Source organism: Morone saxatilis, unplaced genomic scaffold (assembly GCF_004916995.1).
Source record: "Morone saxatilis isolate NCDOM2014 unplaced genomic scaffold, NCSU_SB_2.0 Contig18, whole genome shotgun sequence".
NCBI lineage: Eukaryota > Metazoa > Chordata > Actinopteri > Moronidae > Morone > Morone saxatilis.
This window is the reverse complement of record NW_023339740.1, coordinates 16,380,056-16,404,465: the sequence shown is the minus strand read 5'-3', so window position 1 is coordinate 16,404,465 and position 24,410 is coordinate 16,380,056. Positions and strand designations below refer to the sequence as shown.

Sequence of the window (24,410 nt, the reverse complement as noted above, 5' to 3'; positions counted from 1 at the left end):
TATGCCCTCAGCCCCTTTGAACCGCTTTTTTCCCCTCAGGGCTTTGAAATGAAATGTAGTCTATAAAAGGGATGTAGAGATAGTATGTCCCAATATCCCCTCCTCTATGTGAAGCAATAAGACTCTTAGAAAATGTAGAAAAAGACTCTAGTACTATTGAGGAAAAGCTATTGTATTTCTACTGTTTTGACATTTAAAATAACAATGTGACAAAGCAAAACAGAAAATCGAGGAAATACACCATTAATATGAAGGGTTCATTGGATATGGTTAGAGAGGTAAAGGAAAAACATTGGAGGGAAAGTGAATTGCAAGGGAGAGGAGGGTCGTACGCCTCTGATGGAATGGTATTCTCCACAGTCTTACAGATTACTGTCATTAACACACAGGCTACAGGAAGCGGTCAAATGTGAAATGTACTGTCCCCTGAATTACATGTTATGTGTTGCCCGCTGAGTGCTAGTGTTGGCACTGCTGTACCCCAATTCACACATAATTTATCAGGAGAACCTAAGAAAAGAGCTGACACACTGTCAGCAAATGGCAATTTTGATCCAAAGGTCACAGTTTCAGTTTTTCTGACTTCAAAAGTAAAATTCTGAAAGTAGACCTCCATTGATTTTTACACATCAAAGTCTGTTTACATGTCTTGGGAAGTACTACTGCACATGTAAAGAAAAGTATAAAGCCTTTTCTGGCTCCAGAAGGAGCTGCACCAAATCTGATATATTGCCTCAAGTGTATCGGTGTCGGTTAGGGATGAAGACTACAAGATTGGAAATGAAAAAAATATGGTGCTGAGTTAGACAGTAGCCCACTCCTCATCTCTGCTTCGACTCAACGACTCGAGGCTACATGCCGCTAATAGCATAATACACCAGAATCTCCGACTGTGCTATCAGTGGTTGAGTTGCTTTGTGGGTAATGTAGGCACCATGTTAAAACAAGAAAGAATGTGTTGAATTAAAAAAATGATTTTGCCCATCATGAATCCAGTGTTATAAGAGTGCATTTTTAGTCAGTAGAGTACTCTTTCACTACCAGAGTGGAGGTTTTGGCGACAGTTCAATTCCACTTTCCAATTTCTGTTTTTCTAAATGCCCAGAAAAACTGCAATGCCCTTTGGGATAAGATAGAAGGCATCTTCTTATGGTCATGTTATCTGTAAGAGAGAGAGTCTCTGTGCCCCGCAGCCACTGAAAGACTGCTGTCATTATCAACCATCAGGTGAATATTAGCTTTGAAGTCATTTTAACTTACTGCAGCCTAAGCTAGTAGTGTCCCTGCACCATTTAACACCGAAATATGTCTTGATTAAATACTCATGCATTAATGGATAATTTTTCTGTTGTATTTGCTACATTATTTTGTCTGCTGCATGTATTATGTAGGAGAAATCTGCTGCATATGTCTTCTTCATATTCATTGAACCATGTGGGCTGCAATCTGAACTCAAACAAGCCTCAGAAAATATGACCAGAATGACCCTGAAATGACAACTGGACTGAAAACAGACAGTTCTATATTCTTGTATTTCTATTAGCACTTCCACAGAGTGAGTACCAAGGTTAGGGATGTCTTGTATATACGGGACATATGTTTAGCTAAATAGGCGCATAGTCACTGGAGAGAGGCTATAGAGCTGCCTGTGGCTCCAGGGCCACAGGTTACAATACACAATTATTTTTTCTTGAAAAATGCATACTTAAAGGTGCCCTGACACCCACGGTGATGAAGCCAAATAAGATACTTGTAACAACAACAATTCAATACAATACACCCTGGATTAATGTGTCTTAATACTCACATAACTTTTAGTTAATTTATTTATAGGTGTTGGCATATTATTATAATTATTATAATTTACATTCCCCCTTTAAATGTAACTTCTACCTTAATGCACTTCTTTCACTGGCTATAAGTTGCAATTAAAGCTTATAGTGTTTCAGTTGAATTTGCAAATCAATTGGTGCAGAATTACTTTGTAACTGGAGGCTTGTTTTATGTCACTGGTGTATTTTGTGTGTCATGTTTTGTTATTCTGATGAATAGAAATAGCTTGAGTGGTGGATTTTTGAGTCGCCTTTTTCTTGCTCACCAGGAAATGGTAAAGTATAGTTAATATATCCAAAAGGGCTGCAAATTATTTGAATCCAATGGAATGGTTGGAAGCACTTATGTGCTACTTTGTTCCATCAGCAGCCCTTTTCAATGCAGACAGTGGTGTTCAGTTCCCTTTGCCTTTCTCCTCCGGAGAAAAGGGGCCATTGCTGAGGCAGAGGTTGTTGTTTGTATCCGTCGCAGTACTCATACTGATCATTTGTTGGCTGTTTTCGTCTGAAAAAAAAAAAATCAGTTTTTCCCTTCTATCTCTCTGTGGGTAGCAGATCTTCACTTTTCATTTTTTCAGTGTTCATCTAGACTGACTCTGAGGTACAGGAGGTGCAATGTCCCTTGGGTTATTAACTATCACAATGAACTTTGCTTCTTTTAGACAGTAAAATGCTGGAAAAAGTTAATAGTTTTGATTTATTCCTTTAGGAATCTCTCGCATATCTCAGGAATATCTCACATTATTATCGCCGCATGCATGAACTCTACAGCACAAAACTCAACATTGGTCTATTGTTAAGTCCAGCATTGAAACATATTTGGCACATAAGTATAAAGATAATTTAAAAATGATGCAAGTGTGATATCATCTCCACTATAACTGAAATGAGATGAGACTTTACTACTCCCTTCATTACATTTACGTTACTTTGTGATTTGACATGAGCAGTATTTCCTCCACTCACAGCTCTTCATTCCTTCCTGTGTTACTGCTGCACACCATGTCTAGTCTGGTTAGCACGGCAGTAAGATATTATCACCATTATCTGTAAAAGGGCAAGGTTCTGTGGCAACCTAGGCATGTTTTCTGTTTGACAGACTTGCCTGTCTGTTGCCGTGGAGAGGCAATACTTATCTTGACACTTGCAGTTTTGCTTTTCTCTTTTTCATACCTTTGTAAGTTTCATATCTTTTGTCAGATGTCATTTTTGGCTGTGGGAGAAAGTGTTAGGCATTATTTTTACTCTTGTCTAACATTTAATTGAGTTCAATATTGATTTGGTTAACAATAAAACCTTTTTGAGAGATAAATTGATAATGAAGATGACTGGAACTTAACAACAGCTTTATTACACACAGGGTTTAAAATTTTGTTGATTTGTCCCATTGATTATTATTTTGTGTTTGAATTGTGATTGGCAGAACAGTCAATCTCATTGGTGTCTCAAGGTTATTTGGTTTTAGGATTAATATGGTATGCATTTGTGGGCATTCCTAATCCATGCCACCAGATAAAGGATAATTCATCAAGAGCCAACTGGGAAGTGGCTCCTAACCACAGTTGGTTGCTCAGGCATATAGTAGGTTTTTATTTGTGTCAAGCTTGACTTTGGTTATTCAGATTTTACAGTTCCAGCAGTATTTTCCTTGTTAAAATCACTCCTCTGGTGCACAAATGTATTCACAGTATTTGTTACTCCATCCCAAAGTGCCTTTTTCGTGCTGGTAATATATCTCTTCTTTGAGGCAGAGAGCTCTTTGGTCCTGTCTTCAACACTTCCAGCTGCACAGTGGAAAGGAATTCACTCTTCTTTTGTTTATCACTGAATTGCTGCTCGTAAGGGAAATTGCAGTAAAAGTGATTATTAACAATCCTGCACAACAGCACTCACAATGTATCACTTAAAAACTGAATTCTCAATAGTAGAAAGCACAATAATGGGAAAAATACATATTTAACACCAACAAAGTTTAAATATTATACTCTTATACTTTAGAACACAAGCCATATTTATATGGATTAGTTTATGATAATATTCACTGACCCTTCACACCTATTATTGTGTGTAAGTGTCATTATTACAATGAATATTGCAGTAAGCATTCAAAGTTAGTCTGATTTCTTAACTAGGTTTGATTCATTTGATTAGAATTATAGCCATAAACAGCACTTCAGAATTTGATTTGTTTCCAAGGCTACCACACATGCAGAAGTCATGTAAAAACTCAAAATCATGTTAAATCTTTACAACAGTACACTGCCTTATTCTGGTTTTTGTAAGGAATCATACGGATATCATCAAATTACAGTAAATAATTTACCACAAAACAACACTGTAGAAATAAAGCAGGGTTTACAGCCAAAAATTATTTATTTACAGTACAATATTGCTTATAAATGTTAATTAAACTGTGGCAAATCAGACATATAACACAAAAAGAACAGCTATTTCTTAGGTTACAATTTGTAAATTTAGTGTATAGCTGTGTTGTAGCAGAAATCTCGTTTTAGAGCTCTAAAAATACCCTGTACAGCTTAATTTATTTATCCACTGGCACATGTAATGTATTTGCACAGGGGTCCCGTGCAGATGTTGTTCCCAGGCTAGGGACCTAGAAGAGAGGACACTAGCAAATCCTCTTCTTCATGTCGAATATCCTTCACCAGTTCCCTTAGGACCTGCCGCAGAGTGGCTTCAAATACACAGCTAGCATGAGAAAGTGCTCGCGATGTGATTAAAGGGCTGTGTGTATGCACCTGTGTGCATGTTTCTGGTAATCTCCTACACTCAAAACTAATTTCATTCATCTGTAATCCTTTGTTGCTACATATTTTCTTTCACAGTGTTTAAGTTAAAGCACCATAATAACAAGGTTTATTTAAGTGTGACATGTGAATTAGCTCAATAATTAAGCTTTCTCTAACCCATTAATTAAGCTTTCATGGTACCTTTCAATGGTTCCCCGTAAAAAAGTGTTTGGCTCATGTGTGCTTGTGAAAGGAAGCATCTACTCCTGAAGATGCCTCTGAGAACAAATGAGGATGAATTACTGTTGTTGTTTTCCATATTTGGACTTAATTGAATTAAATTAATTTAATTAAACTGCAGGCATAACAACATGAAGCAAAGATGTTCTAACCAGTTCTACCATGGGTCTTTTTTTTTATAGTGAAGGCAATTTCAACTTACTTCATGTACTACACAACAGTCTCAATTTAATAATGATGCCTCTCTTATATGTAAAGTGTCCTTGAGTCCCTTGAAAGGCACTATATAAATTCAAGTTATTATGATGATGATGATTATGATCATCAAGACCATCAACAATATAATTATTTCAATACAGTTATTTTTAATTCCTGCCACTGTGTCGGATTTGGTCGTTTTCCCTTTGAAATCAATGAAACTAGACAGTGGAACAATACCGCTTTTGTCCACAGGGGTCATGATAATCCACACAAAATGAAAATTCCTTGTTGCTGCTTTAATCAAAGTAAGGTGAGGTCATGTTCTGTTGTCACTTGTAATTTCCCAGGTCTATTCCCTTAATAATGCTTCAATGTAATAATGTTTTCATACCAGATAAACAAAATAACCGATATCTTTCTGTCTAAAAAATATGACCATTCCTGTGCTGTGGAGGTTGTGAAGAAAAAAAATTACTTTACTATGACCCTGTTACTCTGAAATGTGCCCTTAAGTGCTCTCATGGGCTCCCGAGGCCCTGATACTACAGGCGAGTATGGAGAAAATCAAACAAAAATCAATAAGTACACAATCCACAGCCCCCTACCCAATTAAAAAAGCCCACTGTGCACATTTTGTCTCAAGTCACAGTGATCCCACTGCTGGTCTTATTATTTGCTCGCCCTCTGTCCCAGGTCTTCTGTTTATAGGACACAGAGAAACTGACCTCACTGCATAGCAGGGCTCACTGGGTTAGACTGGTGTTTTACTCACCTGGCAGGGACTGTAAGTAATAGGTATAGGCTCCATGACCATTATTATTTGTGCACCCACACATGGAGTTTATACCTATTAGGCTCCTTGGTGGTGCACAAATAACAATGGTCAGTTAAAGAAATAATTTAAAATCAAGGCCTTTAATGGTCTTAAATACAGTTAAGTACAGATAATTGTAGTTTTTTTTGATTACAGTTAATAATAAATTCTTAAAATATTACAAAAACACTACAGGGATGCAACTACTGTTTTCTTCATCAGTTAATCTGATGATTATTTTCTTCATTAATCAATGTTTAGTGTATAGAATGTCAGAAAATAATAACATAAAGAGTTCTGCTTGAAAGGTCACATTTAGGAGGATCTATTGGCAGAGATCGAATATAATATGTATAATCAACTATTTTATTCAGCTCTAAGCATTACGTGCACATTATGTACAAGTACAGAAAAAGGTGTTCAGGTCCAAACTGTGATGCTTCTGGCTCGGCTGGTCCATCCTTCAAACACAAAAGACAAGTCCTGCCCTGCTGCTGGTCTAGCCTCTGGTATTTTTGCATACGCACATTACTTCATCTGCCTTTCTGTGAAGCTAATGTGTGATATTGGGGTCAAATTCTGGTCATCTTCTTAAGTTAAATATGTGTTGTCTACTGTACATGCAAATTAAATACTATATAGAACAATGAGTTTGAGGCATTAACAGCTGCAGCTGTCAAGTTGTGGTTGTTGAATGCAAAACAATATATCTTGGTTTTGTCTTTATTCATAGTTATATGTAGGAGTATCTATTAGCAAAAAATGGAATATAATATTCATAGATGTGTAAAATCATTACTTTTTCTTTTCTACTGATGCTGTGGGTCGCCTTCCATGGAGCCCAGAACGGACAAAGCAAACAGTGGCTCTAGGTAGTAACCATTTGCATTTTCTGCCTGTTTTGTGGCCACTGTAGATTCTCCTTCACACTTGGAAGGGGAGGGTGAAGCAAGGGAGTTGCAATCTGCAAACACACCACTGGGTGTCACTGAATCCCATATTGGTCCTTTAGGGCAAAATGAAACTCTTATTTTAAAAGAGTGCCCTTGTTATACATTTTCTGGAGAACTTCCGACTCAGGAAGCAATAAAAACAGCAGTTGTGTTTAGAGCGTGCACGGGAGAGCGAACCCTCTTGCTGATTATTAATCTGTTCAGAATAAATTAGCATTTAGAATTCCTTTATTCTTTACTCACTTGTCTGGCCATCACTGTTGGTCTGAAAATGTCAAAATTACTCCCTCCTTCACCAAAAGCAGTTTTACTTTTTTATGAATGTAAAGAACATTTCAAACTTTAATATGCTAATGCGGTTTTTGACTTCTGTTTTCACAAGGCATTCATTTGAGCGGGGGTATATTTTTAGTAGATGTTCAGTAGTTAGACAAACGAAATAATGGAAAGAACACATGAAAATTCTCGAAACAATCAGCTACAAAGGCAGATGCAAGCATGATTCACTCGGCTTTTAGCAGAAACCTAATAGTTTTCTGCAAGGATATACATTTTTTAAAGTACACAGATCAGCCATAACATTATGACCACCTGGTCGCAGTCTGTGATGCACTGTGTGTTCTGACGCCTTTCTATCAGAACCAGTGTTTACTTTACGGACCACACGGGCCAGCCTTCACTCCCCTACAATGAGCCATGGCAGCCTATGACCCTGTCTCCAGGTTCACCTCTTTTCCTTCCTTGGACCACTTTTGATAGGTACTAACACTGCAGACTGGGAACACCCCACAAGAGCTGCAGTTTTGGAGATGCTCTGACCGAGTTTTTGCGTAGCACACGGATTTGGCCGTTGTCAGAAGCTCAAATGCCGCTCGACGCGCTGGCGCCATTGTTTGCGTGCCTCGCCGGGTGCTGTAACATCAATCGAACGTTTGAGAGCAACAATGTTTACTTGCTGCCTAATATATGCCAACCACTGACAGGTGCCATTATAACGAGATAGTCCACCTGTCAGTGGTCATAATGTTATGGCTGATCAGTGTCAAGAAACCTAGAATTATAGGTGCTTCTGTCACAAAATCAAAAACTATTTGATGGACAAGGAAAGTAGTTTCAACAATGATGACAAATGTAAGCTGCACTGCATTGACGAAGAGAAAAGGGTACATTTTAAGAATTTACCCTACGTCTTAATTTTAACCCAAACAAAAGAGCCTCACAAAGCAAATTTTTATGATGGAGCTGGAAAAATAGCTTATATTCAAGTCACAATAGCACAACCCATGAGCAGTAAGGCCTGATAAGTTGTTTTGTCCTACTTCCAGTTTTGTTTACATTTTGAGAAAGCCAAAATATGTTTTTTTACCTCGAGTGTCTTTTGCTGTCTTGAAGGACGCATTAGGTTCCATTATTTCTCTGCACCTTCACATAATTGCCGAGGTCTACTTGAGGCCATTTTGTAGAAACTGATGTACCCTAATTTCCATTGTAAACACCTCTTTGCTCATGATGTTTCCATTTTCCACAGTGTAAATAATAATGTCCCAATGACATTAGAACTAGGCAGGACCCCACAAACACTGCGACACAAATACAAAATTGTTTTTATGAATGCCAGTATAAAATTGGACGTGGCCTCCGGAATGTAAGCCTTACTAATTAATTACAGGATGTTGTTATGTCCACTTTCTTAATCACTTACTGAACTGTATGCTGTCCCTCTGTTAAGAGTCCAGGATTTGTTTGAAAGAAGTGAAACAAGGATAGTACCTGTTCAGACAGAGAAAAAGTGGCCCCTCACTCTTGTTAGGTACTTTATATTCATTTTTAGTTAGGCGTTTCTATTATTGTCCTCTAGGGTTAAACCCAGTGCTTTTAAAATCCACCCTTGGCATATAATTCTTTTGTGCTTGTATCTTTTAAGTGTGCCATTAGGCTGTTGAGTCTACTTATTCGGTACATGTTGTCGGCAGTGCTGCATTTGTGAACTTCTCTCCAATCCCTAGCCAAATCAAATATCTTTTGCATTCATTGTATTCCGTAAATTAAAGCAAATATCATTCTGACAAATCTAAATTTACCAGTGAAATATTAACGCTGAACCCCTCTTTCTAGCTTATACTGACAGTCTGTCTGCGCTTTTCTTCATTTTCATATTTGATCATTTATTTAGTGTCTAAACTGCAAAAAAAACTTGTGTGTGTGTACGCCTGCATGCACATCAATATGCAATATGTAGCAGTCGATGTCTGACTCCAGCTGATGAGCCAAGCCAATGAGGATACACAGATGTTTCTGAAGGAAATATGCACCAATAATTGATGTTGCTGAAATCACTGAAACTGACAATGTTGTTCCTGCAGAGCGAGAGGAAACGTCACTGCTGTCATAATTGGGCTAAGAGACAGATGGTGAGAGATAGGATAGGCTAGAGTTTGTCAGTCAGCTATCTCCTACAAAGAATCTATCTTGTAGGTCTGTGTGTGTCTGTTCAGTCTACGAGCCTGATTATCAGATTCTACGTGTGCGACGTTTTTCCACTGAACAGTAATCTGCTTGTCACCACTTCCACTTAGTTTGAAACTGGAACGTTAGCGAGGGGCACAGGGACTCGGCACTCCCAGGATCTGTCAAGAAATAATAATAATCTGAACAGTTTCAACTCTTTGGGAGATGTTATGAATTTGCCATAGTGTAGGAAATAATTTATGGTCTGAAGTACTTCGGATAATATAGTTCATGTCAGTGATGAAACACAGGGTTTGGAGATGGAAGTGTGAATACATAGGTACTCATTACCATGCTTTTATTTTCAATTTAATGTATGCACATCTCACCCTCCTTTTAATTACAACAACAGCCTAATTTTAAACTACACTAGTCTATGTGTCATTACTTGCTTTGAATTATTATCCCTTTTCACCATAAGAAAATAATATTGCTTGTGCTTTAGTCTAAAGTAGAATATCTTAAATTGCACCAAACAGCAACAAATGTGTTACACCTCAGCAGTAATGGTCCAGTAGTAATGACATTTGACATCAATTTTAGTTAATTAAAACAAATTATCTTTCAATAATTGATCGTATTGAGATACTGCACTGTAGCTGCAGTGTGTTAGTATTGCTCAACATTTAGCAAGTGCCAAAAGGGTGAAAGTAACAGACACTGGCTGTGCATGAGCAGAATAACAAAACATGGTGTATGAAAGGTTAATGAGCCCGGAGAAGTGGAATGGTTTCTGTCATGTGAGACTTCCCACTTCTAAAAGAGTGAGGCAAGTAACAGAAGAAGAATGGCAGTTTTAGTACAGGCAGCTTGAAGTGTTTAGGCAGAACATTCATAAAGACAGATTGTAGGGATCCAAGATGTGGGGTGTGAAGACGTTCATGTTAGTTCAGAGGTGAAGCATTAAGGTTTCCACATATGAAAATAAATCGGTGAATGGTTGCAGACGGATTATTGGCATGTCTGCACTTGTATCTTACTGTGGTGTCTCTTCTGTCCATTACATGCACACCATGTATGTGTGCATTCAAACACATAGAGGTAATAAGTGTTGATGACACTCATTTTAACATTGGCACTGGAGTCTTTGCACTGTCAGAGTTAAATTAGACATTTTTAACATGTACGCATCTGCTGACACTACTATTTACTACCTAAACTGTTAATCTAATGCATTATATTTGTTGTACATCATGGTTTTTAATCGCACCAATTTAAACATTCCTCACAGGAAAGGAGGCTGTGTGCACACCCGTTCCTTGAGATCTACAAAGAGGGTAAGATCCAGTTCATGGCCCCTTTGGCTCGGCAGGGAGATTTCTATGTGCCTGAAGTCCGGCGGGTAAAAAGGAGGCTGTCAGAAGAAGAAGAATCGCACAGTGATTCAGATGTCTCAGGTATGTGTATATCATGCTATACTGCATATGCAGCACATACATTTTTTGTACTTACAGGTAAACCTAGTGGCATTTAAAGCCAACAAGACCTCAGGCTTACTAGTCACACTGTTGGAAAACATACATAATCATTATTATAATTTTAGAACAACTTTGTTTGTCATTACCATTACTGAAATAGAACCACTCTTTAAATATAGTACATGAGCAGGCCAAACAAAAAGCTGGTTTCACCAAATAATTCACATTTATAAAAGGATATCTACAGTGCAGCCTTTATAGTTATTGGATTTTGTCTCACATTTTTCACAGCAACATTAACATTAATTAATTAACATTAATTGTTTTGGAGTCATGTTTTTGGCCACCTGACAAATTTAAGTCCAATATTCACCTTCTTTTTAGCTCTGTTTTTTATCTCTACCAACCCATCATTGAAATATGATGTTGATAATGAAATAAGTGTTTTCGGGCCCATTTTGATGACGTTGCCAGAAACAAGGTTGATGAGAGCAGTGAGAGTGAGAGTGAACCAAAACAACGAACCAAATAGTAGCAGGCTGTAAAACCAAAACAATGAACTGAAAGACACTAAAACACTCAGTAGAGCTGAGGGGAACTTACAGAATTGGGTTTTATCTGTGACTCTGTCACAACGAGCGGCCCCTTTTACATTACACTGTAAAAAAAAATATATTGAGTAGTGCTGCTTTAAGCTTTTTAATATCTGAAAGACACATTTCAGAGAATTGACAGTAGCTGCTAATACATTAAAATACAAATGTATACAAAAGTTCTTGACAATTTATTTCAGGAAGAAGGTTTCAATACAGTCAGCTAATTTTCTATTTTTTATAAATTATATATATTTTCTATAGAAAACTGTGTGCTAAAGCACCTGTGTTTTGGTTTCAGCATTCAGCCGTGGTAGCTGCCACTTGGGTGGAACCTGGGGGATTTGGACTTTATTCCTACTGCTGTTTTGTTTATGAGCATCCCCACAGAAGCAAACTGTGATTGACACCTTCTTAGGTGTTAATGAAAAGCCCAGACACAACAGCCTCTGGTGGAAGTGTGCTGCCACTCACCAAGGGGCTGTCCACAGCTTCACGGACACCATATGTAAAACTTACTTTCAATGTAAAATATGCACAAGCACTTTAACACAATTCCACTTGACACTAATTTATCCTCATGAGACATAAAAGCTTGTGAAGGAGTGTTTTAAAGAGTCAATACTGAATGAAGTGAGATGAAGCGAGTCTAATCATGAGTTGACATGAAGTGTGAAAATAAGCCTGTTTGATGATAACAGCTTCATAGCACCTAATTTCTACAGCTTTGTGACACAAGCCATATTGTTCAGTTTAGTTCAATTCAACACAGGCGGCCCTTATAATCTATCCAAATATAGCCTGGTTGAAACTTAGAGGACACAAAAGGAATGGTAACAACAAAAAACAAAACAGAATACACAGTTACATTATAAATTTAATTTTGAACATCTAGCTGATGATGGCTTGTTAATACATAGGATTGGAGTTAAAGCAATTACTAGATTAGGTCATTGACATAAATGATTGTCTGATTCGAAGAATTTGCAATTTCTCTCTGTTTTGCAAATTTAATATTTTATATCTTTATTTTGGACTAGTCTGAATGATAAGAGTGATCAAAAAAATCTAAATAATTCATTGATCACAAAAATATTCTACAGTTGGAACCTTAGACATAATATAATTCATCTTTGCACTATTTTGCATATAAGAAGTTTTTGTAGTCAGTTGTGAGATAAAGTTGTTTTCAACTTCTCTAAAAGAACTCAATCTAATATGTTTATGGTGTTGTCAGAAAGTACTGTCTGACTGAGGAGCACAGTGTATGAGGCCATCCGTGTCACATTCAACTCAATCATCTCTCCAAATTATTTTAATTGTTGACAAATTGCTTTTGTTTTACTCTCAAACTGTCAGATGTTTTTATATAACCTGACTTGGGATGATGGGAGAACTGGTGCCAGAAGTAATCCAGTTTTAGTCACTGTGTAAGAATGTATATGATGCAATGTGGCATCCACACCATGATTTTTTTCTTTTATATATGCATTTATATTTACAATTGAGTGATGCTCTACAAAAGTGACTGCTGTCTTTTCTTAGTAAAGGTTTAAGGTTTGAATTACGCTACTTGTGGCTCCTAATTATAATGTATTCGTCTGGTTTTGTCCAACCCCCTCAGTATCACATCTGTCTTTATCTTCCACCCGCAAGCTCAAACTTTACAACTACACCAGAGTAAACCACAGCTCAAAGGTCCATCTGGATCTCCATTTTTTTTGCTACAAAACACACTGAAACTGAAATGTGTTGACAAATGCTGTGCTTTTTATGTGTCATGTGCACGTGCACGAGTTGGAATGACATTTGGGTCCATGACTGTGAATGAGAATGTGACAGGTAGCCATGCTCCTGTCACACTGGGATCAACTCAGCCTGGTCAGTGGAGCATTCGGGACACTGGAGGCTGCTTTGGTTCACTGACCCCCCCCCCCCCCCCCCCCNNATCCGCTCCCTCCTACTTCTCCATACCGATCCTGTCTTGGTGACCGGATCAACCCCCAAGCCTCCTCACACATGGCTCCTCAGTCTGTCAGACAGCAGCCTAGAAATCATCATTTCAGTCTCAAACATAGGTCACTACACAAGTGAATTTGTTACCAGAGCTATTTTAAAGTCTTTTAGAGCAAGTCACCGTCAAACCTTAAGTCTTGTTAAAGTCTCAAGTGCAAGTCACAAATCTTCCTAAACAAATTGTAAGTTGTTCAGGTCTCTGAATATTGAGCATTAAAATGTCAGAGCATTTGAACTTTTTCCTCCGAAGGAATTGTATGACATTTAGGGAAATGCCCTTGTTCACTTTTTTAGAGTTAGATGAGAATATAATTAACAATCCAAGCGACAACCACTTTGACTGAAGGATGAAGCCAAAGCACAAGGGCCAAAAAACGTTTTGGGTCTCAATAGCTAATTGGGGGTGAATTTTTATATAACTCACTAGTTAAAATGATATTACGGCTTCATTCAGCCCACATCAGCTCCACCCATACTCCAAGTCTTTGGATCTGTTTTTGGATTAGCCAGGACCCAGTGGAGCCCACCACATTGAGCTGTATAGCATATGTATTATAAAGCCAGCAGCAATTATCATAGCATAAAGACTCGTACAGGGATAAACAGCTAGCGTGATTTAAAAATATATCTTTTTAATCTAATATGTACACAAGCATAAATGTAGAAATTAAAAGTTGTTGCTTTATATGGAGTAACGTGCTGTGAGTATTTCTTGGCCTTGTGCAGTGACTTCCTGGGGTGTTAATTTGAGGTTGCCAGGCAACCAGTAGCAGAGACTAACCAATTAACAATAACATGTAATTAGTGCACTTTGAAAGAACTGGTAGATTGTTTTGTTTTTTTTTACTTTGGATAGAGTCGGGATAATCTAATCTTTATGCTAAGCTAAGCTAAGCTAATCGCTCGTGGCTCTAGTTTACTCGACATACTGTATATGAAAGGAGTATTGATCTCATCTAACTCTTGGCAAGCAAGACCTGCCTGTCTTTTTTATTTTTTATTATTTCAGGATTTTACCACCAAAATCTGAGACTTCAACTGTTTTGCTTTTTAGTGTTGCACCAAGTCAAATCAGTTAGCCCTCAAGTCCTCATTTGTGGGACTGAAGTCTAAATAACCTTCAAGTCTGGAGTCTCAAGTCTACAGCTGCTGTTGTCACTCATTACACAATATGCAATCTGCATATTGGATTTTTACCCAACACGTTTTAAGCCTGAATATTTTGCATCTTTCTGTCTAGTTCCAGTAAAGGATCAGCTGTCACTCAGATGCATGTAGAGACTGCTGCCTGAAGGCACCACTAAACCCCTCCAATCAAATGCAAGAGACAATTTTCGTATAAAAAAATTATGATATCATGCCTAATGTGTATCTCCCAGTCCAAATGGGATTTTTCTTCCCCAATGACTTATTAAATTTTGTGACTTGCTTTAGGCGTTCAACCAGCAGAGGAAAACCAACATGAGACCAAACTCGTTGATCTTTCAAAGCTTAGTCTGCATATTTTTAGTGTTTTATTTCATTTTTCTCTTGGCTCCATCAGTCAAATGCGCATGACGTGGGTGTAAATTTATTAGTGAGACCTTGTGGCTAGATTCAAATTAGGTTGTTTTTTATTTGAATTTTAAATGCATTTTTATAAAGATAAATAGGAGTTAAATTGATACTGTACAAAGTGTTTAGTGCTGCATTTCCTCAACTTCTCTTCCACTAGGTGCAAATCGTCATTGTCCAGTGTTATTGTTGGAAATAAATAATGTATCATTCAATCAACTATGCAGATTACATGCAATTAGTTTAAACTCTCATGGTTCAAACGCCTGTGTGCGCTCCATCCTGGCCCCAGTCTCATACTCTGGGTCAACATGAACTGATTTCCACTGCGACATCTCTCGCTCATCTTTTCTAATATCATATTTTGGGGAAGTGTGACACAACAGCATGAGCCTTAAGGTCTTTTATGTTTGGACTAAGTGCAACAGATCTCCCGATTCAATTTTCAATATTCTGAAGTTATTTTCAGGGGAATTATTGTTGTGTACTACATGTTGCTATGTAACACCATTTCCTCATTTTGTATTTTGCTTGTAGTGTTGGAAGTCTTTTAACTGGAGATCATAAGTGTAACTTTCAACATGTCTCTGAAGTGTATCGTTCTCCTTTTGAAGTTTAATGAGGATGAGAATAAAAAAAAAGGGTGTTTTGTTTTACTGTTCGGTGTCTTAAGAGCCTGTCACTGAGTTGAAATCTAAGTACAGCTTTGAGTAGGTTACAGCCCCTGTTCATTCTGAATGCCTAGAATGAAATGTCCAATTGATTTTCAGAGAAAATACATTCTCAAAGGTTTATTTTTTTTAGATTCCTCCTGAATTGAACTTGAGACTTTCTCAACCTGTCATTCTGTTAACTGCACAAATCTCAGTTACCTCTGATAATTTGTCGTAGGTCATGATGTATTGATCACCTGTAAGAGAGACAATTAGCCTCTTTCTTGCTACTCTCCATTGTTTCATATGAAAGGTTAGTTCTTGTCATCTGTGTGTATCCATATCAGGTCTGCAGGTAATAACAGGGTGGCTTAGTGTAAGGAGATATTGATTTGAGAAGAGCGTTATGTGGAAGCACTCGCAGCCACACAAAGACAAAAGGTCAACAGACTGGCACACACACACACGTATGAAATTGATCCTGTTAACCTGCATGGAACAAACTAAAAAACACTGAGGGGTAAAGTGGTTGGGCTACTTATTTGAACCTGTCCAATTAAAGAGCAGAAGACCTTTAGCTTACAGGAGTTTATAATTAACAAAATTTCAGTGCCTATTTTGAGTTCTGACTTTAGGTCACAGCTCAAGGTGTTGCTGCTCATGCTGTAGTTCATTAACAACCGCAAGGATGTGTGACAAGCACGATATACTATGGAAGCCGAGAATGGCCGTGCTTGCAATGACTTTTTTTTTTTATTCTGTTATCTCGAGATCACAAATGGATTATTTCTTTTTTTTTTACTGTTCTCAGCAAGCTATGAGATAACGGGATAATCAACCCATTGTTACAATAAAACAAAAGGTCATTTCTAATTATTACTAAAAATGTTTATCAGAGATCATGAGTGCTATGCCAACATAATGGACAGTTCATAGAGGAATGACATGTAATGTGCCAGTTAATATTCATTTTCATACTGACTAAAATGAGCCAGAAGCCTGGGTAAAAGTGCATAAAAATAATCAGTACATTGCAGAGACCTTTGAGCTCATTTAATAAATCTCTATTTTCTCCTGATATTTTTTTATCAGCATTGCATCACAGTGCCAGAAAATTGATTATTAATTAATTGTTAATTAAATGAATACTCAGATGTACATTCTGTTAACAACTCTTTTCAGTTCAGTTATGTATCCTCCCCGACAGTGATCAGTGTTGAAGGTGAAAACCGGTGCGATTAAATGAACCATACATTCATTTTCAAGTTCTGCGTAATTATCAAGTAATTTTGATTGATCATGTTTGGTGATGATGAATTATCTTGTGATCTGGAGAAATCTGACTTTTGTTTTCTCAAGAAAACGAATTTTTGTAAAAAATAATTACTGAAAAGTGCAAGCACGGCTGTCTTGGCTTATATGTCTGCTCTGTTGGGTAAGAATAAAAAAAATAAAACACAAGAATTATACGTATTCCCCTGCTTCCACATTTTTGGTGATGAATTTCATTTAGATTTTCTGGTTCTTGATTCAGTAATCATCCTGAACCAAACTGAATGTGCAAGATGCAAATACAAATGTATGAAAATATAACAGTGAAATACAGCATAGGAGAAATGAGCTGGATCTATAAAAACGTCAATGTAAGCAAGGATTAGCGTAATAATTGTAAGGAAAAATAAACCAGAGTTGAACTACTTTAAAGAAACATGATCCCTCTTGGATCCTTCAGTTTGGTGGTTTTGATGTTTGATTTATCATTAAAAAAATATGGTTCAGTATGTTAAGCATCAAAGCTGACAGGGAAGTGAAAATCTGAGACAACTTCAAGGGTTTAATATCTCTCAAGGACATCTTAGGTTATCTTTATTTTGTCACTGCCTTTGTTGTCGGCCATGTTACAGCAGGGCTCTGTGGGTGGAGATGTTGATCTGTCTGGGTCTATCAGTCTGTCTCATGCTGTGTATCTCAACAATTTGAGGCGTTGCTATGAAATTTTGTACAGACATTTATGGCTTCCATACAATGAAGCCTCCTGACTTTGGTGATCCTCTGATTTTTCCTGTAGCGCCACCTTAAGCTTGACATTTGGGTTTTTGGGTGAAATATTTGATCACTCTTAGATGGATATAATGGAATTAAATGAAATGTGGTACATACATTCATGTCTCCCTCAGGATGAATTGTAATAACTTGACTGACTTTTCATCTAGTGCCATCATCAGGTCACATTTCAACTTATTGAATATTTTAATATGTGCATGACTAATGGCATTCCCATGCAGCCTCCACTGCAGGCCTACCTTGTGGAGAGCTAATTAGTAGCTAACATGCTCAATGTTATACCTGGTAAACATAAGCCTGTTAACCAGTAGCATGGCTGTAGACTAGTCTCATTTTATTGCCCTGAGCTGTTTTAACAATCTTTCTAAGGCATATTTGTATATCACTTTGTATGAAACATGACATACTGATATTTCATTTTAAGATACGTTTTCCTCCATGCACAATTCATGGAAGAGATTGTAGTTATTCTGGACTGAAGTCACAGTGCAGCTCGAATACCATCATGCAGATTTTGGTTGAATCCCAGCACTACATTTTTGGGCAACCTAGCTTTTCTCATGTGGTGTTTGTTTATAGAAGTCCTCTCACCATCTGTCTATTCCTCCTTTCATTTCATCACTGCTCTAGGTGCAGAGTCGAACAGTGAATACAGCTCAGGGAGTGGGGTTTTCCTGTCAGACAGCAGAGAGACGTCCCTGGCGGCGTCCTCTGTCCACTCTGTGCCTATCCAGGATCAAGGGGATAGAGACTACAGAGAGAGAAGCTCGGGGGGGACCTCTTTTAAAGAGGTGGACTGGGAGCAGACTGGTGGACAGCAGGCAGAGGGAGAGGAGCGGCTTCACGGAGACTCCAACCAGAAGAGCCTGGAGGCTCCCTCTCAGGAGTGGTGGGGTGCCGTTGGAGAAGAGGAGTAAACGTTCAGTGAGACATATTAGTTGAGGATGAGGGAATAAAGGATTTAAATTCAAGAGGTTGGGAAGTGCAGATTATAAAAGCTCACTGTTTGTTCAAATGGGGAAATATGTAAGAACAAGGCAGGTGATATTCTATATTTTGGTTATTGTGAACAAATCCAATGAAAGACCAAAACCAATTTTTTAGCAAATACTACTTAAACAGGAATAAATAGGATATATATTTGTTAGTTACTACTTTTAGCTGCGGATCAATCCACAAGTGATTCTGAGTGATCTATTAACTCTGAATAAACTACAGTGCTCATGTTCATCGTAATGAAGGAACATGCCACACAGTGCAACAGTGTGTCTCACTGATCCGTTAAATAGACCACAAAGGAGGTTTGTGGTGCAAAAGAATATATCCGGCTTTCACAGGTGATAGTTATGAGTAGGATATATTCATTGTTATTTTTGGTCTTTTCATTGGATTTATTGATATTAAGAATAATTGAAAACATTTTTGTTATCTTCTTCTTTCTTAACTCTTTTAATCGCACAATTTTAAAGTGAAAGTTTTAAAATCTGATAGATTTTGCTGACAGAAAACAACCCACTTGAATTTCACAGAATATATTCAGGTAGCCTGAGTTTCTTGAAACGTTTTCACCAAAGTGATGTTTGTCAAAATCATACAGGATGACTGAACTGAGTATTTGTTAGTCAAAGCATTTTACTTGAATGTGTATCAGTATTGTACGTCTTCAGTTAAAAATCATCACACTTTAGTTGTTTTCATAATGATTGAGTTGGTTGACAGTTGTCTTTATTTTGCTGTACTGAAGCTAACCACGTGCTTTTTTTTTGTTTGTTAGATGATTGATGCACAAACATACTGTGGATTCTGTTCATTTCAAAGATACTTGTTTACAAAGGGACTTAGTTTCATTAATTTATAACTGACTTATAAGACTCATAAATTGATCTGTACTATTTTTTTAAGAATGTCTTTTGTTTTAATATCTGAATATTTGTACACCTTGTTATAAGCGTTATGTGTATTTTTACAAGGCTGTGTGCTGGCATAGCTGTGTTGGTGATGCGCATGTTTTAATGTAAAATTAACTTGAAGAGAAAGGTGTGAACGAGTGCATAATTACCTTCTTCCTGTCATCCCCCTGACCACCTCTGAGACTGAGGACATGATTATGGTGAGTGTGCAGCCTGCTGCCATGATCAGTCAAGGAGAAAGATGACAAGACAAGTGGCCTGACCATTAATATTCATTTCACTATTACTGAAAACAAAGCTCTGTGACTCTACCTTGTATTTACAGTCACTCTACATCTTGCCTCCAGCACCCTCAAATTATCCTCATGTTCATTCCTAGCTCCTTCATTTTCTGTTTAGCCATCATATTCTATTATTTTACTTTCTCAACCCATCTGCTGTCTCTTTGCACAGCCTAATTTCTGTTTTTTTTGTTTGTTTCTTTTGTTATTTTCTGTCTTCTCCCTCTGAAATAAATATGGCAGCTGCAGCCTGAAAGACCACCTGATGACCCGCAGCCTATAATGTATGTCCACTCATGTCCATATCCTTTATCTTCTAACGAGCGAGAGGTCACACCGAGCTCCTCACAGCAAGCAGTGCTCACTCGCAGGGAGCAGGCTGCTCAAAGGGATCTTCATGTGTGTAATCATGTGAGAGCAAACTCATATATGCCAGTTGCAAGCGAGCTGCCATCACATGTTTTGAGCAAAAATGTAAAGACTCTCTAGATTACAAGTTTCGCTTTGACAGAAATTAGTTGTTCGTGTCCTTCATTTTACTGTTGTGTATTTGATATGACAAAAACAGTCAGGCTTTCCTTAAATATAACTGTGACATTACATTGTCAGATAAACGGTCACTTTTTGAAAGTCAGACTGTTTAAGCCCCTATGAAAGGCTACAGAAGAGAAATATTTTCTAAAGTTGTGCTATTCACAGTCTTAAATAAGGACTAACAGCATAAATCCAGACTAGGTTGAACAATTGTCGACCTATCTTTACAGCCTTTATAAATCCATAATCATAGTACTTGAATAGATAATACAAAATCAAGACATTCAAGTATACATTTATTCAGCCTTTACAATACCATAATCTGCTTCCCCGGACTGAGGCTCCCGGGTGCTTATTCGATCAGGGACCTGTTTCAAGTAGAAAGTTTACTGAGTTATCTGGATAACTCAGTAAACCTGGAACAAATCTTGGGCATTGGCTGATTAGGGGTTTTAGACAACAAAGTTATCCCGATAACCCAGTAAACCGACTTCTTAGACCAGGGCTCAGTACTGTATTGTTTATTGTTAGAGGCAACCAACCACTATTGGTTATGGTCTGAATTGCATTTTTGAGAAAATTATTTGTCAGTATGGCCTTTGAGGAAATAGTATTGCATTCATGAAAATCATGAAAATCTTTAGCAGCCTTACTCTACATTAGTGATTTCTCTTGGCAATCATAATGCTCTGACGCCACTGTAACATAGGAGCATGAAAAAAACAAACGTGCCTGTTACAGCATCACTCATTCATTAATTAACTCTAAATTGGAGTAGCCGCAGAGACTTAATTGGCAGAATGCTGAGCTTTTACCTGACAAATGTTCTACAAATAAGATGATATATAGTGTGGGTTTACATTTTTAATCTAAATGCTGATTGCTCTAAAGATGGGGTTAAATTCCCAGAGCATCAAGTTAGATAAGATGAATAAGCTTTAAGAGTAAGAGTGAAGTCCTGAGATGCTTTGTGTTTGTGTGTAATTATAAAACCTCTCCAGGAGTAGTGGGTGTACTCCTAGCTTTCTAAAGTATACCCATGTGGTAGTAACTTGCTGAGTCCATGCTGATCTGTGAATTATTTGTAGGTTACATTGTTAATTTTCAACATGGGTGAGGGCATAGGGAATCTAAACGTAACTAGACGTAAATATGGCATCATTCGTGTGACACAGTAATTATCTCAGAGGCTCGTGGGTAAATACTGTTTCATATCTATGAATATTTAAAGGGTAATTCTGGTATATTACAACTTGTTTCTTATTTTTATAGTTTCAGACTATAAAACTGTTCCTGGTAAAAAAAAAACAAAGGCAATTGTTACCCAAACTCCAGATTTAACCTCTTGTTTTACCTCTAGTAAAAAAAACTATTAGGTAGTTTCAGTGATCTGACTTAACTGTTGGCTTGACAATCTTGTATCTGACTCTGAATCTGTGTCTAACTGCTCGAGTTTCTTGCCACATTGGCCATTTTCAGTTACTTTAGTGAATACAATCGTATCTTGATCAATAGAAATAACAGCAAAAAGTAAATGGAAATAAGAACCAAGTGGCAATTAAGCAGAATTCATCTTTAAGCAAGAATAAACTCCTGGGATGGGAAGCTGAATCTGCTGTGACCTGCCAGTTACAGGATGGCTTAAAGTGACAGTTGCCAAAGATAAAACCAAACAAATAAACAAACAAACAAAAACCATGTTAGTGGAATTTAGTTTTTGCTGTTTAAACTAGAAACAAACAATTGGAAAAATTCAACAGTAAAAGGTCATTACAAATGCATAATCCATAAACAGAGTTACCTTGGTATGGGCAGTGAAAAAAGAAAGAAAAACTTCAGTAGAAAGCACTATAGTTCCAAATAAATGCTGAGGTCTGTCGATTGGCAGAGTAACTGTTTTCAAGTAAAGCTTTTACTATTTTGTGCACCACAGAAACTCTCACTCTGTGTGCATGGCTTGGTATCACCGGAAGCGTGTGAGACAATATGTTTTTAATAAGTCTGGTGAACTGACTTTTTAAAAGTTAACTCAAACAAAACCAGAATTCCCCTGCTGATAAACAATAGATGTTGTGTAGGACGTATAATGGTCTAGTTGTGGGTACCTGAAAGCGGTGACACAGCTGAGCTCTCTGCATTGTAGATATTGTAGAAGTTATTGGGGGTTTTTTTGTAAAAAGACACGTTTTCGTACTTGTAAATATCAACAAAGCATAAACACCACAGAGAGAAAGTGAATTTTGGACAGATTGTTTTGTAATCATTCATTAACATTGAATTATCAGAAAACCACAAAGAGAGCAGCAGTCAGAGTCTGATGCACACTGACCACTAGAAACGTTTCTGTCCTCTATAATTTCACTCGACATTAATTGGCATGTTCCTATCTAAACTCTGCATTCCACCCACATGCCCTCAACTATTGTAATGTAAACTACAATTCTATTTCAGGAGAAAATTGGTCCCTTTGTGTTAGCTGAGGGAATTATGCAACAAGCAGGACCCTGCTCGTCATTTTAATTGCCACTGTACACAGAAAAAAGTTATTTTCCCAACCTCTAACTGCAAAGTATCTATTGTTAGTTCGGATATGAAACATTTGAAAATGGTGATGTGTTTTGTGTGTGGGTGAGAGGAGGTGGTGGTGGTGGTGCTGGTGCTTAAGCGTGTGAAGGTGACAGAAATGGGTGAGCAATGAATTTGTACTGAATGAACTTTATGTTGCTTCCTGAATGTTTAATTGTTACTGGTGATGCAGAATTGGACACACACACCGAACTGGTGCAGCAGACCTTTTCTGCACTCCTCCCTAATTATGCAACAGGAATGTTGCTGATGTAATATTGTTTTGGAAGAGTTTATTGCATGAAATGGTGTCTCTGCAGAATGCTTTGCTACAGAACATCATGTTAACCTTAATTACCAGTAAGACTTTGAAGTTTTCCACTGCTGGCTACACAGCTTTTTAATAGTTAATAGGCTGAATCGATACAGTAGCCTAAGGGTCATTTGTTTTGACTGGAGAATGTCAAAAACAATTTTTATATTAAGAGTTATCTGCTACGACACAACACACGAGGACGAGTTATGAATTTTCTGTATTTGATTAACCTTGAGCTCAAGTATGCCTCCATCCTACCCCCTTATGACTGAACTGCAGTTTAAATCATATGAACTCTTTTGCTTTTGAGTTGTGTGTGTGTGCATGTGTGCCCACAGTTTTCTAGTGAAAAACAAACTGTGCAATGTGCCTCTTTAGTTTGTGGAGTGCCATGCCACTCATCTGGAGTGTGATTCAGTTTTAATGAGATGGAGGTGAATGAGGAGCTGGCCAGCCTTCATAGAGGGAGACAAAAAAAGTTGATAATTTCTCTTTTCTCATCTTTCTAAATTTAACTGGAGAGCTGCAACACCTTGTATAGTCTGTTTGGAAAGATGTTCTCCTTTACTTTTTTGGTGGGTGGGGGTTCATTAAAAGTTAGATTGACACCATTCAAGCTCAGTTCCACAGGGAATACAATGGATGAGTCACTTACCAAAAAAAATACCTGTGAGAAGTTGGAAACAAGATTTGGGATTTTGATTAATGCACTGTTTTTTATTCCTCACTCCTGCATAATAAACAGCAGATTTTCTTTTCTTGTTAAGATAGGGGTTTTTTATTCATTTTTGAGTCGCTCCTGTTTCGGTGCTGCAACTCACTTCGCTGCCTTGCAAGCGAACGCCGCAGTCAGGTCTCTGAAAGGAGAGCGCATCGACTCGTTGCACTCATTAGAGCTGTGGAGCTGCACACAGAGCGGTTGCATGTGCGTGATCCGACGGCGCTACAGCAATTTCTCAATAGCTCTTGTTTTTGGAAGTTAATTTTGATTAACTTCCCGATGAGACACCACTATAAATAGCCTAGGAAAAAATGTAATGCAAGAAAGTGTTGCAATTTAGATTCACTTGCCTCTCGGTCCAGCTGACAGAAAACACATAGGAGAATCCTTCGAGCATCATCACTGTCGATGCTGGTGGACATATGAGCAATATTTGGGCGGTTCGGTTATATTGCTCTGGTCTGTAGGCTCTCTCTCTCTCTCTCTC

At 37.7% G+C, this 24,410-nt stretch overlaps 1 protein-coding gene across 1 annotated transcript in view; it reads left to right on the top strand.

Moving 5' to 3' along the window:
* LOC118328338 (testis-expressed protein 264) overlaps positions 1–20,046 on the top strand; it is a 33,589-nt gene extending 13,543 nt beyond the window's left edge. The window contains exons 3-4 of the mRNA XM_035662024.1: positions 10,530–10,695; positions 18,227–20,046. Coding sequence (XP_035517917.1) covers positions 10,530–10,695; positions 18,227–18,513 — 453 coding nt within the window. The 3' untranslated portion in view covers positions 18,514–20,046. The remainder of the gene's footprint in view (positions 1–10,529; positions 10,696–18,226) is intronic.
* The last annotated feature ends 4,364 nt before the right edge of the window (positions 20,047–24,410 follow it).